This window comes from Glycine soja, chromosome 7 (genome assembly GCF_004193775.1).
Source record: "Glycine soja cultivar W05 chromosome 7, ASM419377v2, whole genome shotgun sequence".
Lineage (NCBI taxonomy): Eukaryota > Viridiplantae > Streptophyta > Magnoliopsida > Fabales > Fabaceae > Glycine > Glycine soja.
The window spans coordinates 41,271,635-41,291,699 of record NC_041008.1 but is presented as its reverse complement, the minus strand read 5'-3'; the positions used below and the strand labels follow the sequence as shown (position 1 = coordinate 41,291,699).

The 20,065-nt window shown below is 32.4% G+C and overlaps 1 protein-coding gene and 1 pseudogene across 1 annotated transcript; both read left to right on the top strand.

Moving 5' to 3' along the window:
- Window positions 1-5,209: 5,209 nt before the first annotated feature.
- LOC114420702 lies at window positions 5,210-7,002 on the top strand (annotated as a pseudogene).
- A 4,527-nt stretch (window positions 7,003-11,529) lies between these two features.
- On the top strand, window positions 11,530-14,105 carry LOC114419745 (flavonoid 3'-monooxygenase-like). The gene is made up of 2 exons (XM_028385523.1): window positions 11,530-12,662; window positions 13,338-14,105. The coding sequence occupies exons 1-2, from the start codon at window positions 11,700-11,702 to the stop codon at window positions 13,968-13,970; spliced, it is 1,596 nt and encodes a 531-aa protein (XP_028241324.1). The 5' UTR covers window positions 11,530-11,699; the 3' UTR covers window positions 13,971-14,105.
- Window positions 14,106-20,065: the final 5,960 nt, after the last annotated feature.

Below are 20,065 nucleotides of genomic sequence, written 5' to 3'. Positions count from 1 at the left end.
TTATTTTGAAGTAATAAATTTTGTGGTTAGAATCAAATTTGAAGTTGAAATTTAAGTGTAGTAATTTTTTGAATTAGATTTTTTATTTGAAAATCATCACCAGTAATTATTTGTAAGCCTATTTTTTGATGGTTTTTGTGACTGGAATTTTTTTAAGTGTGACCCTTCCATTTATAAGCCTTTGTTGATGGTATTTCAGCCTTAAGAATATTTATATGTGATACTTCCAGATTTTGAAGTTGAGAAATTTTTCATAAATTATTTAATTAGAGTAATAATTTTTTTTTAGAATAAAGTATGAATGTCTAGTTTAAGTTTAATAGAGCAAGCAAATACATTTTTTTATTTTTATCATTGACAAAATATTTAATTGAAGTAATAATTTTTTTTTGTTAGACTAAAATTTGAAGGTAAAATTTAAGTGTAGTAATTTTTGGAATTAGAATTTTTATTTTAAAATTATTATGAGTAATTATTTGTAAGCCTCTTTGTTCATGGTTTTTGTGGCTTAGAGATTTGACGTGTGACCCTTCTTGTTATAAGCTTTTGTTGATGTTATTTCTGACTTAGAAATATTTAGAGGTGACTCTTCCAATTTTTGAAGTTAAGGAATTTTTATGGACTTATTTAATTAGAGTAATAATTTTTTTGTTAGAATGAAGTATCAATGTCTAGTTTAAGTTTAATAGAGCAAGCAAATAGATTTTTTTATTTTTATCATTCACAAAATATTAAATTGAAGTAATAATTGTTTTTCTTAGAAAAAAAATTTAACGTGAAGTTTAAGCGTATTAATTTTTGTAATTAGGTTTTTTACTTTGAAGTTATTTTAATTATGTTTAATTATTTAGAAGCCTTTGTTGATGGTTTTTTAGGCCTTACAAATATTTGCCTGATTCTCTTCTAGTTTTTTAAGTTAGAATGAAATTTTAATTTGTAGTTTAAGTTTAAGTTTAAGTTAGTAGATGAAGCAAGCAAATACACTTATTTATTTTAAAACTACTGTTGTTATGATTAATTATTTTTAATTTTGTTCATGTAGGTATATCATGAATTCGATTATTACAGTGTTGTATTTTAACGGAAGAGTATATGAAGATAATGATGGTTTAATATTTGAAGGGCAATAAAAAGACGATTTAGATTAAACATGGAATTAGTTTCAATGCTTTGAAAAAAAATTGGAGATAAGGTAAAGTTAGAAAATAATGAAATTATTTCTACTATAAGTTGTAGATTTTTAGTTTCAAGAAAATATGTTGCCTTGCAAATTTGTGATGACGAAGATGTTGAAACTATGATCAAAAGTTTTTAACAACAACAACAAATATCAGTTCTAGAATTGTACATAGAAAAAGATGTTGCTGGTGGTTCTATGTTTCATTCTGCAAACTCTGTTACGTCTTGTGGACATAATCTATCTCATAATGAGTCTGGAAATTGACGCTCTGATGCTGGACCATGTGACAGACTCAGTGATTCTCTTTTGCTCTTCGGATAAAATCGTTATTTTCTCCACATAAGGTACAAGATCATCAACTGTCCATGTATTCCTCCCTTGAGGAGACATCATGTATTGTAATGTCTCCGCAACTTCAGCCTGAAATTATTAGGGTCAGAAAATTAATGGTCATGATTAAAAAAAAACATTTAAAGTTAAATATTCAAAAAACAAAAAAATACTAATGTAGTTGTGTTTGCATTTTGTGGGTCAACAAACATCTTTGTTTTTCGCCTATACCAGACCATGTAGTCGGAGTTAAAGCTCAATAGGCCCTCTTGTCGGGGATAAGCGTCGACCCTAAAAGCATGGCGATTGTTCCACTGATCAATCATTGGGGCGAACAATTACCCCCAATTTTCGTCATGTTTGTCTTTCAGTGTTATGCCATGAATATTCAAGGGTTGCGAAGGAAACCCTAGAATTGGTTGTTGCATTCCAAATTGTCTCAATACTCTATCCGATTGGTACCACTCAATAACTTGGAAACAAATTAGTGGCACCACCACGAACCACGCGACACTTCCGACTACACAAATGGGAGGCAAATTGCATATAATAGTTGTTGTGTAAGGCTCCCACACAAACTGCATATAACAACATAGTTGTCAGCATTTTAGTAAAATAACACATATTATTTTTTATTTTACAAATACAATACCATGTTCTTACCTCATGATGTTTCATAATATCTAACTTGCGACGAAAAACTCTCACATCATCATTGTCGATATGTTGATTTCCACGTCGCAGCCACCTACAAAGATTAAAATTTAATATACCCTAAAATCATTTATTCTTTTGAAATGAAAGACGCTTTTAAAAATGGCTAACCTATGCCCGAGTGGTTTGTTTTCTACTAGGGGAGGAGTCCTCTTTGGAGCCAAAGTTATACATCGTTCCCATGCCCACATTTGTATTAAGATGCACATACCTCTGATTGATTTAGTTTTTATAATCGGTGGCACTGCACATCTCTCTGTATAAAAAAGCAAGTACGGCAGGTCCCCATGCATATGTGTTCTCTAAAGTCACGTAAAAATTGAAGGTACCTTAGGGAAACTTTGTTACTGCTTTTGTCAACGAACAAGACACCTCCAATGAATCTTCGTATCCATGCACGGGTAAACCTTCGTACTTGTTCTTCGTCGTCATGGTTATTTATTTGTGCAAAATGGTGAGCCAATCAACTTAATTTAACCACACTACCTTTAATTTCACCTTCTTGTGGTCTGACTCCTAACAATTCCTCACATAAATCAGCCCAATTAAGATTTGTTGGACCAATTAATGGTAAACTAATTATGATAATTATAAGGATAGAATCAAAAATTGCGGAAACACCCCAACACCTATTCCAATTGATACTCTAAGGATCCCTACACATGTTCTCATTAATTTTCAATTGTGAATAACTCATATCTTACCTCTAAGCGGGCTCACGTGTCTTTCGACAGCGATAGCGGCATCTCTAGCAAGTTCCTGAGATTCCTCAATTTTTTTCCTCTGGTTGCTCTGATCGGGTTTCCAAACGTTAAAGAGAATGGGAAGGGATTGAAGCCTCCATTCATACTATCTTCATGCGATTCCTTTTTCTCCCTCCACGAATATTATCTCGCAAATCCCAAATGGTGAAGATGTGAAAAATTGAATTTAGAACAACATATCAAAATTTCGTGAAAATCCAACGGTTAAAGAATTCGGGATCGTAGTTTCACCGAGACAGCTCTGGGTTTCTGCGGGAAAAGAAAAAGTCACGATGCGAACAATATTTCTCTCAGCTTCAACATCTTTTCGTAATTCTCAACGGTGAGAATGTCCATAATTGAGATGTAAACCTGGTGCTTAAATTTCACGACGATCCAACGGTAAATGAGTCTGAGATCGTCATTTTTCTGAGACAGATTTGGTAGTATGCGGGAAAAAGAAAGGGCTTTGGGAGGAGAAGAGAGAAAAACGAAAATGAGGAAAAGAGAAGACATCGCCGGTCTGAAAACTGACCTAACATATCACTATTTATACCTAGGGTAGGTAATCACAACTTATTATATTCTCTATTTATTTATTTTTATTATTTATAAAAAAGAACACTATTTTATTTCCTATATATATATATATATATATATATATATATATATATATTCAAAGCATTATTTTATTACAACTATTTTTCTTTATTTATTTAATTATAAAAACCTCACCGTTCTCTAAAACTTTATTTATTTATTTATTTATACTAAAAAGTCTTTTTAATTTATTTACGAAAAATGGGATGTTACATTTTGTCTTCAAAGCATAGACCCAAAGTTTCCTGGAACAATCATCAATGAAGGTAACAAAATAAAGCACACCACTAAAGGATTTCACCTTCAAAAGGCCACAAACATCTAAATGCACCAATTCAAACAACTCAGATTTTCTAGAGGGAGAATGCTTCTTGAAAGATACTCTGGTTTGCTTACCAACCATACAATGAAAACATTTCTCTAAATCTGCATTCTTCAATCCTGGAAGCTTATCCTTCTTGGCTAAACAATTCAGCCCCTTTGTCACTGATATGACTAAGCCTTCAGTGCCACAAAGATGTCTCCATATCCATAGCATTCACATTGTCTCTAGCAACCAAAGCTTTCATCCAATACAACTTTGAAATTTTCTCCCCCTTGGCCACAACTAGGTTACCCTTGGTGAGTTTCCATTTTCTAGAACCAAAGTGGTTATCATAACCAACATCATCAAGTACCTGCATAAAGATCAAATTGAAATGGACATCTGGAGCATGTTTCACTCCTCTAAGTAGCAACTACATTCCCATGTTGGTTTGCAAACAAACATCACCAACACCAATCACCTTAGACACGCCATCATTACCCATCTTCAAGACTCCAAAATCACCTGGAGTGTAAGATGTGAAAAACTCCTTCCTAGCTGTAACATGCAGTGTAGCACCACTATCAATTATCTACATGCTCTCATCAGATACAAGATTAAGCGAATCATGGTCATGGAGAATAACAAGATCATCACTAGTAGCAGTAGTCACACGGTCATCATCATGATCCTTCTCTTTTTGCTTACCCTTCTTGTCTTTACTATTCTTCTTCCATAGAAAACAATTCCTCTTGATATGTCATGTTCTGTGACAATAATGACACTCAACATTCTTGTATCGAGACCTAGATTTTCTCCTGTTCTCGTCTCTATCACCCTTAATCATATTCTTTTGGCTTCTCCCCCTATTTTCAGTAACAAGCACCTTTGACTAAGAAGAAGTACCTTGCACCTTCCTTCTCATCTCTTCATTAAGAGCACTAGTTTTTTCCATTTGCAAATGAACAATACCATTGGGGCTAGCACTAATCATGGAAACCCAAAATGTCTCACACGAATCAGGTAGAGTTATTAATAGGAAGGCAAAGTTGATACCTGCTACTAACAATTGATCACAGCATCCTTGAAATTCACTCAAGTGCTTAGTAAATGGAGTTTCGTCCTTGTACTTCAATTCAACAAAGTTCTTCAACAGGTATAATTTGTTGATCCCTGATTTAGAAGCATAAAAGAACTCAAGTGTTTGCCACATAGTTCTCGCATGTGTCTCATGAGAACTAAGATTATAAATGGGTTTATCTACAAAGTGTCTAATAAAACCACATACACGTTCATGTTTAAAACCCCACTCTTCATCAGACATAGAATTTGGCTTCTATGTGCCAAAGACCGGAAGATGCATTTTCTTCACAAAGAGCAAATCCTTCATATTGCCCTTCCAAAAGTGATAGTTTGCTTCACTTAAGGATACCATCTTCATATGTGCCTTCATCGTTCAAGCAAGTAGAAAAACAACCCCTTAACAAAAGAACTTTGATACCACTCTGATTGGAAAAACAGACTAACACAATAACAAAATAATAGGTAGCGGAAATAAATTTCCCCAAACTTACAAGAACCTGTGAGGAACACCAATAAAATATACAACGCAAAATAGAAATCAAGAGCACACAAGAAATACAATTTGTTTAACGTAAAAAATCCCTCAATGCAAGGGTAAAAAACACGGATCGTTCAGACCAAAGAAATAACTTCACTCTAATTAATAAAGATACAACAGAGTCTCCAACAAGTGCACTAAAACGTGTTACAAACAGCCAAATCAAAACAGAGCACCAATGCTTACAATAGAGACAAGAAGATGAAATCCCAAAATGTAAAGCAAAGAATGAGAAACACTTATTCCTCTCTCCAGATATCCTTTTGACAATCCAACCAAACAATTTGAAGTATCTCGTGTGTAGAACCTTCTGTCTAAAAATCATCCTGATCCAACGGTGAACAAATCCGTAGTTACAATCTAAAAAACGCTCTCTGGTGTGTGTGCGAAAATCACAATGATTTTCCCTCTCCTTTCTCTTTCAATGTTTTGTAACTGTTTTTCTCTTTCAAATAAGTCTTTCTCTCATCCTAATCGGAGCCCTCTCCTCTTAAATAAGTGAGATAAAATGGACCCTTACTCCACATAGGAAGAGAGCCCGAAAAACCCAACATTCAACCCCAGAAGAGATCCCAATGGATCAAAACGCCGTTGCAAAACATCTTTTTGCTGCTATAACTAGGTTTGTTCAGCTTGACCCTGTTTTCAAGCATCACCCTCATTATATTACAGTGAAAGCTATGCTGGCAAGTATGTACCTACTATAGGGTATTATATATTGAAGAAAAATGCAAAGTTGAGTGTTTCTGAAAGAGTGAATTTGACTGGTGTGGCTATTGGGGATGGCTTAACTGACCCAGAAACTCAAGTGGCTACTCATTCTTTGAATGCTTATTATGTTGGATTGATCAATGAGAGACAAAAAAATGAGTTGGAGAAAGGCTCAATTGGAAGCTGTTCGGTTGTCGCAAATGGGGAATTGGAGTGAAGTAACGGATGCCAGAATCAAAGTCTTGGATTTGTTGCAAAACATGACAGGGTTGGCTACTTTGTATGACTATACAAGGAAGGCTCCTTTTGAGGATGATTTGGTTGAACGATTCTTGAACATTGGGGAGGTGAAGAAGGCCTTGAGGTTGGATGAATCGTTTGCGTATGAGATATGCAGTGATTTGGTCGGGGCTGCATTGCATGCTGATGTGATGAAGAGTGTTAAATATATGGTGGAATACTTGGTAAATAGGAGCAAGGTTTTGTTATATCAAGGTCAGCATGATTTGAGGGATGGTGTGGTTCAAACAGAGGTTTGGGTGAAGACAATGAAATGGGAAGGGATTGCGAATTTCTGAATGCTGAGAGAAAGATATGGAAGGTTAATGGAGAAGTTGCGGGGTATGTACTAAATTACAAGTCTCTCACCAATCCTGTGGTTTTGGGGGCTGGCCATCTTTTGCCTACTGGTTAGCCTGTTAATTCTCAAAATATGATAGAAGATTGGGTTTTGGAAAGGGATGTGCTTGGAAATGCGCATAAGGGAAATGCATCGAGAGAGTCTGTATTTGTTTTGTAAGACTGAGATTAATCATTGGTTAAATTAAATTTATTAGCGTAAAACTGTATTCATTATTAAGGAATCAATGTGAAACTTATATTGTTAAACAATCTGAGTAAATTTAATTTTTTTTTTCACAAATTTGATTTTATCATACATGATAATTAATAATATAGAGCTATCTATGGAAATAAAATTTTCTAAAGTTGAATGAAATATATAAGAAATAGAGTTATATACACACATATATACACTTACAAATATATATAAAGAGAGAGATCTAATTACTCTACTCCAAGAGTCACTTTGAAAGATTACTTCTCATTCTCATCATTTATTTTCTTAAAATCTATTGGTTAAGATTAATTACTCATTACAATCATTAAATCTCAAGAAAATGAATCTTGCCAATAAAAAAATAACTAGAATTAACTTTAGAATAACTCGATTCCTCTTATCTCTAAATATACATATACACAGACTTTTAAAAAGTTAAAAAAAAAAAAAAACTCCATTCCCATGCATCTTCACAGTTTGCGAAATTCATGTACTACATATAGAGTTCACAGTTTGTCAAATTCATGTACAACATCTATAGCTAAACAAGGTCCTAATGGCAAGATTGTGTAACTTTTCTAACAACTCGGGTTCCAAATGCAATTGTGAATCTGCACCCACACAGATGAGTGTAGAGAGTTAAAATATCTTCCACATCTCGGAGCAAGTTAATTCTATCAATTATATTATGTATCAACTACACAAAATTTGAAATTTAACTTATTTTGATTAAATATATATGTAGTTGGAGTAAGGGAATCTTTAGTCTTCCAATTATATAAGAAACTCATTATATGTAGGAAAATAATAAGTGGATATGTTAGATTTAGCTTCTCTAAAGTGAGAGGAGTGGGAAAGAAATATAAGAGGAAAAAATAGATGTGTTAAAGTGATATGATTAATAAGAAAGAAAAAGAAAAACAAAGGGTGTTCGCACTCTTAAGATGTATTAGAGAAATATGTTCCTCTTATAAGTACTACAACCATGCTCCAGTACGGAATTTCATCTTCACTTTGGCAAAATGAAAAGATGAGTCCTTCTAAGGTGTGAACTTGCACCTGAGAGTTTTGGGTTTACTGGTATACGTGCGGTAAAAGTGTGAAACATGAGAGGAAAAGGAACTAAGGAAGGATTTTTTTCACAATTTAAAAAAAATTATGATCTAAATCATTAAATTAATTAATACTAATATATGCAACTGTAAATAAATGTGATCCACTTTGCATCATGTATGTTGATTTCATTGTGTCTTCTAGTGGTTCCTAAAATACACTTTCCCTTTATTTCCTTCATCCCGGAATACAGTTTTGCAATGGCAAATTCAATTTAACTAATGATTAATCTGAAATGTTACACATCAAATGTAGACCCTCTGGATACATTTTCCTGCAACACACTTTTAAATAAACCCCTTTCCAAAACCCAATCTTCAATCGTTGCTTGAGAATTAACAGGCTGATCAGCAGGCAAAAGATGCCCATTTTATCTTATTCTTGCTGGACATCCATTTTTTCATTAATAATTGTGCTAGATGTTGCAGTTTTTTGAATATCTCCCCTATCAAAAGGTATGTTGTCTTCCGAGAATATTAAATATGATTTCTTTTCTTTTTTATTAATCGCTATATTAATATTCTTTTTATGAGTGTTGTATTCAAAATTGTTGGGTGTTTATACACCCGTTTATTTTTGTTGTCATCTAATTAACCAATACAATAATGAGGAGAATGAGGAGTATTTGCAATGTATAGTTATTTTGGCTTCTACGATTGATATTGTTGATGAGATAAATGATTTTGTTGTATCATTAGTGTCTAACACTAACTTATTTATTATATTTTATGCATAATTCAATTAGAAATAAGTGTTGCAAATAGAAAACATTCTACATTAATATGTCCATTTTTTTAATAAATGTAGGAGGTGAAAAAGAATATTTAAGTTTAGATATGATAGACAAATCAAATGCAACACATAGCCAAGCATGAGAGCACTTACTCCTAAATATCTAAACTCTATTAGGACATATGAACTTCCTAATCATAAAATTAAACTTAAAGTAGGAAGTCTGATCATGCTTTTAAGAAATATATATCAATCTGAAGATTTGTGTAATGACACAAGACTAAGCATGACAAGATTAGCAAACCATGTCATCCAAGCAAAAATCATTGATGGAAACAAAAATGAAAATCTGATATATATTTCTAGAATGTGTATGTCTCCATCGTTGTCACCATCACCTTTTAAATTAATTAGGAGGCAGTTTTCTATCATGCTATCATATGCCATGACAATAAAAAAATCTCAGGGTTAGTGTCACTGGAATGTGTTGGACTAAATCTTAGGGTTAGTCTCCATCACTTATTTTGTTTTCACTTTTAATTTGGAATACAATTATATTTCATTTGTTGTGAATTTCTTAAGGCAAGCTAAATCTGATTTAGTCATTCTAGAGTTTTTGAGTGGAGTTATTACTGAATGCAAAGGTCTGATCTATGAATTTCATAAGAACACAATGAAGATTGAAAAAGGTTTGAAGCATTACTACAAATATAACAAACTACATAGAGAGATAAAATTCTCTTTACCTTTGATGTTGTAATGAGAAAGGTGGTTGGAGTGACAAAAGTTAACTAAGAGTTATTGGATTTGGGTTTAATGTTATGTTTTTACAACAATAGTTTCACTTATTATAATATTTAGTGTTTATTATCATTGTATCTCTTTTGGTTTGTCATTGTTAAAATGATTTTTCTAAAATGTGAGCATGTCTGACTTACAATGACATGTATATAACGATTATAAGTTATACAAGTTATGGTATAATTTCTTCCATTTGGATCAATTATTAGCAACCCTCTTATTCTTATTTTTTTACTACCTTAGCATATAATGTTTTAGGTTTGGATAAATTATCGATCATTCTCTTATTCTTATCGTAAACTTCCTTAGTATATAATATATTATTTTCAAATAAAAAATATGATTTCACATCTAACTTAAAAGACAATTGAATTAAGTTAAAGGCACTACACATATTATTATCAGATAATTTAATTAAATTCTTAAAAATACTACACACATGATAATAGAGAATGTGCACATGTGTAACTCCACTTTTTCTCTCTTTATTTTTACTTAGCACTTTAATTATGTGAAGTAAAGATGTTAACTCTTTTTCAAAATATAAACTAATTGATTATTTAAAAGTTGGTGATTTTCTTTTGTCTTCATATATATATATATATATATATATATATATATATTATAAATTACTGTCTAAAAGCTTTAACAATTAATTTATTTTTAATATATCACTTTAATTATTTATATAAAGTAAAAATATTAACTATATCTTCACTTAAATGCCACACTTTTCCTGGAACAATATATTTCATTATATTGTTTGTGTCTTTAATTATCATCAATCGTCTCATACTGTTCCAGTCATTATTATTTGAAGTTTTTATTATTATAAAGTTGATTAATTAAAAATATTGAAACCATTAATTTTATAATAACATTGTTTTTTATTTACTAATTTATGGATTTATTTCCCTTTGTATTTCATATTTAAAAACTCTTACTGAAAATTCTAATGTTGGTTTATACTATGGAATTGTAATATTAGAGAACTTTATATTTGATACAAAAGCTAAGAATTGGAACACTGTTTGAAAAAATAATATGAGAAGGTAGCAAGCACTTTGAGAAACACTATAAAGCATAAATGTAACTTTGTTGTGATACAAACATTTCGTGTAATTTTTCAAAGGGATGAAATTTTGTATGAACTGCAAGATCCCTTTGGTAGGTTTGAATTATAAGTATTGAGATTACATTTTCAGTTATGTTAAAACTTTCTAAACTGATGTAGATCTTTCAATAATAGATAATAAAAATTAAATTTTATTACGTAAAAATTTTATTATAAAAGTGTTGTTATTGTAATTTTACAAACAAAGATTTTAATATTTAATATTTACCTAATAGAGTTGGCATTATATGTGGAAAAAATAATTTAAATTTATTGGCATCAAGATATTTAAATTAAAATGTAATTTTTTTTATCATATCTATAACTTGATATATAAAAAATTTATTAAATAATGTGCAGTTGTGTTCGAAAAATGATAATTAGAAATAAAAGTTATATTTAAATTAATTACAAATATATAATATATTATGTTATTCAATATATTCTTGATCAAATAAATTAACCTATTTTATTCTTTCTTTAATTTTATTTCTTAAATCATTTTCTATGAGAGTGAACCTTGCACGTGAGAAATTCTGTTTGCTGAGAATGTTTAGCTCGAGGGGAATTTTACAAGTTTTACACATTTATAATATAATTCTAAAACATTAAATAATTTAATAATAAAATATCTAAGGGTTAGTAAATGTGATGCACCTTGCACCATAAACACAACCTAATGCACCTAACTATTAATAATGGGCCCTTCAATTTAATGGCTGCAAGAAACTATCCATGATGATCAACCACAACTTGCTCCTTGGATCTTCTGTTCCGGATTTGTCCTGTGTTGACTTTTAGTAAAGTAATTTTCTAGCGTGAGATGATGAGATCTACAATCACAGAATCACAGGTTAACTAAGCAAAAATAACTAGAAAACACAAGGAAGAATCCAAAATGCTGTTGAGTTCATTTTGTGTCACATGGCCATATTTGTGGTGTTGGGACTCCACCAGCTTGCATCCAATTCTAACCATTCTAGTCACACTGATCAGTGTGCTATGTTTGCTAAGGTGGTTCAAGAATTCAAGCTATGAAGCCACTCTTCCATCTCCTTTGCCTCCAGGTCCACTAGGCCTGCCACTCCTTGGGTACCTTCCCTTCCTAGGAACCAATCCCCACCTCAAATTTCACAAGCTTGCACAAGTTTATGGTCCTATCTACAAGCTCATGTTGGGAACCAAAACATTCATTGTGGTTAGCTCACCCTCTTTGGTGAAAGAGATAGTGCGTGACCAAGACACCGTATTCGCCAACCGTGACCCTCCCATTTCTGTATTGGTGGCCTTGTATGGTGGCACTGACATAGCCTCTTTGCCTCTTGGTCCGCGGTGGAGGAAGGCACGCAAGATATTTGTGAGTGAGATGCTCAGCAACACCAACATCAGTAGCTCTTTTTCTCATAGAAAGATAGAGGTTAAGAAATCTATTAGAGATGTTTATGAGAAGAAAATAGGGTGCCCTATAAGTATTAGTGAGTTGGCTTTTCTAACTGCTACAAATGCAATAATGAGTATGATTTGGGGTGAGACTTTGCAAGGGGAAGAAGGGGCTGCTATTGGGGCTAAGTTTAGAGCATTTGTGTCAGAACTTATGGTGTTAGTAGGGAAGCCGAATGTTTCGGATCTTTACCCCGCACTAGCCTGGTTAGATTTGCAAGGAATTGAGACAAGAACAAGAAAGGTCTCCCAATGGATTGATAAGTTCTTTGATTCTGCCATTGAAAAGCGAATGAATGGGACAGGAGAGGGAGAAAATAAGTCAAAGAAGAAAGATTTACTGCAATATCTGTTGGAGCTTACAAAGAGTGATAGTGATTCAGCATCAATGACCATGAACGAGATCAAGGCCATCCTCATAGTATGTTTCCTAGTTCAGCCTATCTCTCTAACTTCTTTAAAATTTATCACTTGAGTTACAATTATCATTTAATCTCATTTGGAGGGTTTTGGATATATCCTTAGAGGCTTAGACTCCTTCGTTGAACAAAGTTTCTAAACCATGTTTCTCTTGGATTGAATTTCCCTCTCGTAAAAAAAAATAAATCCCTCCCCAAACTACTTATTTCATCACTCATGCAAGCTCACAAAAGAGCATCCAAATCCTATTTCCAGTCATTTGAATACATTCTTTGGCTCATACACTGGAGCACCGGGAAAACAAAATATTATATTAGGTCTAAGCTTGAAACCTGACTATTTTACTTAAAAATACTTTTAAAAAATTTAAAACAAGTATTTTTAATAAATGTCAGGTTAGGCTGCTTAGTCTATTTCCACCTTATATAATAGGAAACATCAAACATACTATATAAGACTGTTAAGATTAATCTGCAAACTCAATTGAAAAAGTAGGTAATAGATTAATAGATTCCTTCCTACACACATGCCACTTTTATATGAACACAATCATAGTAACAGGAGGCAGGGACAATTGAGGGTATATCAGCAAACTCCATATATATGCATATAATTAGTTAAGTAAAATTTCATACTGGACCTTGTAACACCAATCCAAGTGTGTTTGTATATATAGGATATAGTGGTGGGTGGAACCGAGACCACATCAACAACATTAGAATGGGTGGTAGCAAGGCTGTTGCAGCATCCTGAGGCAATGAAGAGAGTTCATGAAGAGTTGGATGAGGCAATAGGATTGGATAATTGTATTGAATTAGAATCCCAATTGTCCAAATTACAGCACTTAGAAGCTGTCATAAAGGAAACACTTCGTTTGCATCCCCCTCTCCCCTTCTTGATACCCCGTTGCCCGAGTCAAACTAGCACTGTTGGTGGATACACCATTCCAAAGGGTGCACAAGTAATGTTGAACGTGTGGACTATACACAGGGACCCTGACATTTGGGAAGATGCATTGGAATTTCGACCGCAGAGGTTTCTGAGTGATGCTGGCAAGTTGGACTACTGGGGGGGCAACAAATTTGAGTATCTTCCTTTTGGATCCGGAAGAAGAATCTGTGCAGGGCTACCTCTTGCTGAGAAGATGATGATGTTTATGCTTGCTTCCTTCTTGCATTCTTTTGAGTGGAGATTGCCTAGTGGCACAGAGCTTGAATTTTCAGGCAAATTTGGTGTTGTTGTCAAGAAAATGAAACCATTAGTTGTTATTCCGAAGCCTAGACTATCTAAACCAGAACTCTATCAATGATGTTGTAATAGTGAAATGCATGCTTATTATATAAGTTGTAATAAGATTTGTTACTTGCTTCGGCTGAGTTATGTTATTTGCATAAGATTTTCGAATGGTGTATATACTTTTATACTCAGTCACCCCTTTTGTATATATTTTTCTCTCTTATACCACATCAAAAGACTAATTCAGTGGGGACACATACGGTGTCTCCTATAAAACGTCCCAAAAAATATTTTTCTTGTGTTATTATTTATGAAGTTATTCTAGCACAAACTTTCTACACTATTTTTATTTAATTCACTTTTTTTTATCGCATCTTTCCATTGTGTCGCCTGTTTTATTTCACATTCTCTTTGTTCTATTTGTAAAAAAAAAAAAAGTAGTATAAAAATATTGCAAAAACTAAAAAGGATCTGTCTTATTCTTCTCTTCTATGGAAGCAGCAGTAGTAGCTTGAGTGCTTGACTATGAGAAACGGGCAAAAAGTTTCTGAAAGTATTTTCTGGAAAATAACTCGATCAAAATAAGTAAATAACGACTTGAAATAGAAATGATAAAATCAAAGGAAAACTGAGATTCTAGATATTAGTAATTTTAAAATCTGTTTCTCTTCACTTATCAGTCATTACCATATTGTGAACTTATATTATAAATTTATAATATATATAAATTTTCAAACGCATGTTAATATACTATCATGTTGTAACACTCATCAGTATTATACAACAACAAAAAAAAGATCGTTTTTGAACTTTTCTTAGTGAAAAAGGTCTATGGAGTCAGTGACTCGTTTATGTACCATACAAGGGAATCAATGAAATTGTTGAGGCTGCATTGCTTGGGGATGTGATGGAGAATGTGAAATATATGATGGAACGTTTGGAGAGGAAGATTAGGGTGGTGTTGTAGCAAGTGCCAGTATGATTCAAGGAGTGGTGTGGTTCAAGTGGAAGCTTGGGTGAAGACAATGAAATGAAAAGTGACTGTGAGAGTTTTCTGAATGCAGAAAACAAGATTTGGAAAGTAGATAAAGAGCTTGCTGGGTGTGTACATAAACGGGGCCATCTCACTAATGTGATTATGTTGCTGACCAGCCTTTGGAGCTCTTTTTTCCGGGGAATGTTAATTTATTATTAGGATATCAAACTCGTAACCTTTCTCTTCTCCTCTAACCATCTAATCCATCTTATATCTCCATGCCCCTTGAAGCTTGGCACATTCCTAAAATCCTTTTGATGCTATTTTTGTAAAAACTCAAGTACTGAAGCCAAAATCATCAATGCCAGTCAGAGTTATTATACAATAAATGGAAAAATATTATGTGTTTATCTATAAGAAATGTGAATTGTTGTGTCATGTAAGTGGTTTTGAAGTTACTATTTTCTAATTGAATTTATAATCGACATGAGATGTAAATTTTACTTGATATACTAATTTGTAGCACCAGCACCTCATTTCTCAAACCCACGATTCTGAATCCAGTTTTGTTACAACCGAATTTCAGGGTACAGGATTGGATCAACTACACATGAGAAATCCCAACAAATCTGAGCCTCTCCAAACTTACAGTACTGGTGGAAGCAATGCACTAATAGCATCTGAGTTAACGGATCGTTTAAAGATAAAACAATTTCACCTTGAAGCAGTAGGATTGACAAACACATGGTGATTGGGTTAGAGATCGTTAGTGAAAATTCGGTTAAGTCACCAAGTATCAGATTTCAATAGGACTGAATTTGATTTTTGAGTAGAATCACCAAGTAAAAGTATCACTTGCAAACTTACTTCTGTTGGGTTAGAAAGTCATATTGTCCAAATAAATTTTAAGAAATTCAATAAATTATACTTCATGTTGTCCAATTGATCAGAAATTAATAACATGTTTAACGCCACAGGTTGGAGCACTTATGAGTAATCAATATGAAAACAACAGATACAATATCCAACTTACGGCAGAGATATTCCTCACCATTTATTCCCAATTTGTAATATGTTGTAAACTAAAAAAATGTCCTATTTTACGTTCTTTGTCCCCCTTAATTTGCAACCCTGACCCAATCAATCTCTATGCAGGAAAATGTACCCAAAAAATAATCCACATGCCATGATATAAAAACAGAAGTTCAAGTGCATCAAGCACAAGGATTCAGCCAAGTTTCAGATTGCATGGATTCAACGTTTAACGAAAATTAGGTTAAATAAAGTGTATTGACCCAACAACAAGAATACAAACCAAACAAATCATTAAAAAAATAACAGAAAAAAGCATTTTAAAGTTCCCTTCGTAACAAAAACAAAGTACCAATATATAACTTAAAAAACCAAAGAATTTATGCTTGTAGCATGTAGATAAAGAAATTAGTCAAACAAAAAAGTTAGGGGGTGTATTGTAAAATTGTAATGGCGTTTGGAGGCGGATTTGTGGAGAAAATCAGTGGGAAGGAAAGGAAGAGTTAAATTGGGCAAAGGAAGGTAAGGCCATTCCCATGGCCAAAATCCAAAAACCACCCACAAAGCACAAAATCCGTACTATGATGCCATATATTTTCATGTGAAGGGCTTGAATGGCAGGGCACCCTGTAGAGCACCTACAGATTTTTCAGAGCCACAGTTAAACACTGTTCTCCCCTATGTGCCTCAGCCCTCATAATCATCATCAAGAATACACACATATGAAAATTTTTATGTGACAACAAAAATTGTGCAAGGTGGCTAAAAAGGGGGACTGAAAACCCTAAAGAGAATCGCCAGCGGCTGCGTTCTTATAGCGCATTAGGGTAGTGGAGGAGGAAGATCAGTAAAAAAACAAAAAATAAATCAATTTACATCTATATTTTTAATGAGTTTCAAAAACAAAGAATTTAAGAATTAGTTTTTGTGAAAGAACTATTCATCTTAAATTTTTAATTATCAAATTGGTTCACAGTCGTTTTAAATAATTTAATTTAGTCTTTAAATTTTTAAAAGGTTTAATTTAATTATTAAATTCTTAAAAATAAATCAATTTGATTATCAAATTTTTACAATTCAATTTAATTCTCAAATTTTTAAAATAAATCAATTTGTATTGTAATTTATTTTAAATGATTCACTTTCCTACTTAAATTCTTAAAAATTTAGGAATAAAATGGATTCATTTTTTAGAATTTAAAGACCAAATTAAATATTTTAAAATTTGAGAACCAAACTAAACTGTTCAAAATAAATTAGGAATGAAATTGATAATTGAACCATAATTATTCTTATATTTTACTTCTTTCTTATTGAGTTCTAGTGAAATTCATTACGAATTTATTTTTAGATTAAGAATCTCACAATTTATTAGGAACATTCTAAGAATCTCAAGAAACAATCACATTCATTCATAGAAAGTAATTAAGGATCTTACATTCAAATGTCCATTGATTTGTGTTTGTCTTTTCTCTCTTATTAAGAGTGCTCTTTTTCTTTTTTTTGCATGTTGTTACACTTGTTTTATAAGATAGTGTTTTGGAATAGTATCTTGATCACCCGTCCTAATCAAGATGTCAAGATACTTGATCTATTTAGGCTGGATACCCTAAGTCATTTGTACCAACAAGGGATTTTCATGAAACACTTGACTCTCACCAAAGTCACGCAGGTTGTGTGCCTATTTCACCAAGTTGATTAGTAATAGATTGATTTGGGTTGAGTTTATCGGATAAAAAAAGTAAAACAAAAATGTTTAAATTTTTCTAAAAAGTATGAAAATTAAAATAAATAAAAATTTCCACATCAATCAACTTGGTCATTGAGTTTAGGGCAATTGAAGATGTTAGGTTAAGGATTTGAATTTTCTGAAAGTAAAGTGAGGTGAGCCTTGGGAAATGAGGGTTGAGGGATATTGGGTTTCATAACAAATGGGCCTAATAAGTCATAGGAAACTACTGAGGTGTTTGTCTTGGTCGAGTATAGGTTACGATAGTTGCAAATACCCTCATCGCATCATCTTGTGGGATTTTCTTCCTACATCGTTAATACTTCTTCTACACCCAATAATTTATTTAAAAAAAATCCAACATTACCCCTGTTAACTTCTTTTACGTTTGTTGGTTTTATTTTTCTTCATACACCTTCTCTTTTCTTTCCAGCTGATCCCTTCTTTCTTCTTGTAGTTGGTTTGGTCAAGGTCGCAATGGTCGTTCGCAGTACATGGTTATTGTCATGGTGCGTATTGCGGTGCAATGGCAAAGGAGGTAAGTTTTTGTAGTCTCTGTGAGTTGGATATGTTTTGTAATAAACACACGAATTGACAATTTGTATAACTTATACGGATTGTCTATCCATATAACCTTAAAAAAATTAAAAAATATATTTTTAATGTTTTTTTATAAATTTAGTCATATTTTTTATAGTATTTGTGTAAATATTATTACATTAACTAGCTTATGCAAGTATAATAATAATAAAATTGTGTGATATATTAGTTTATGTAAGTATAAATTTCCATATATATGCTTATCAATTTCAATGTAATATATTAGTATACATAGTAAAAAAATAATAAAATTGTGTGATAGTATATGTTAAAAAAACTTATTTATTGATATATCGACATAATTATGTAGTATAGAAGATTTTAAAAAAATTCAACATGGAAGTTTTTTAAAAATAAATATTTATTTATAAATAATTAGAATTATGTATGGTGTCATTAAGGGTCATATGTTTGTCATTGAATTTTTTTAAATGTTTTGTTAAGATGGACAAAGATCAGTGGATATATGACAACATAATATTTGAAGAAGTTAATATGAATGAAGACAATGGAGAGAAACCTAGTGTATTTGAAAATATTGATTGTTCTGATTCCTTAAGTACTTCTCAAGTATGTATATGATTTTGTATTTTGTTAAAGTAAGCAAATGAATGTCCCTTGAAGACTTAACATGTATTATCCCTTTTGTAGGTGTTTGCTACCTGTGATGATGTTTTGCATTGGGCTAGCTCTGTTGCATATGATATTGGTTTTGTGGTGGTGATAATGAGGTCAGACACAGATATTGGAAATAAAGGAAAGACCTCATGTGTTTTAATTGGTTGTGGGAGGAGTGGAAAATATAGGACATAGAAGAAAGATTTAGTACAAATAGTTACTGACAGTAGAAAATGTGAGTGTTCTTTTAAGCTGGGAGTGAAACCGTGTTGGAAGGTGAAGGATGGATGGTCAAGTTAACACGTGAAAGTCATAATGATGAATTGGCTAAGTCATTAGTTGGACATCCATATGTTGGTTGACTAACTAAGGATGAAAATATTATTATTTGTGATATGACAAAGTCAATGGTCAAACAAAAAAATATTCTTCTGACATTGAAGGAGCATAATGCCACTAGTTGTACAACAATGAAGAAAGTATATAATGCAAGAAATGCATATTGTTCTTTTATAAGAGGCAATGATAGTGAAATGCAACAACTAATGAATCTTCTTGAACTCGATCAGTATATTCATTGACATAGAGTAAAGGATGAAGATGTTGTACATGATATATTTTGGAGTCATCCCGACGCAATGAAATTAACCAATGCCTATAATTTGGTATTTCTCATAGATAGTACCTTCAAAACAAACAGATACAGGTTGCCTTTACTTGACATTGTTGGTGTGACACCAACTCAAATGACATTTTCAGCCACATTTTCCTATTTGGAGGGAGAACATATAAACAATGTTGTTTGGGCTCTGAAACAGTTTCAATGTATTTTTCTAAGACGTGATGCAATCCCTCAAGTTATTATTATCGACAGAGATTTAACATTGATGAATGCAGTGAAAATTGTTTTTCCTAAGGCAACCAACTTGTTTTTTCGGTTTCACAATGATAAGAATGTGAAGACAAAATGTAAAACCCTTATGGGTCAAAAAAATGCATGGGATTATGTCATGGAAGCATGAGAAAGTCTAGTGGATTATCCTTTTGAGCAAGAGTTCAATGACAGCCTTATGAAGTTTGAAATTGTTTGCTCACCATGATCAATGCTTGTTGACTATGTCATGCAAACATGGTTGATTCCTCATAAGCATAAATTTGTTAAAACTTGGACAAATAAGGTGATGTATTTAGGAAACACAACAACTAACAGGTA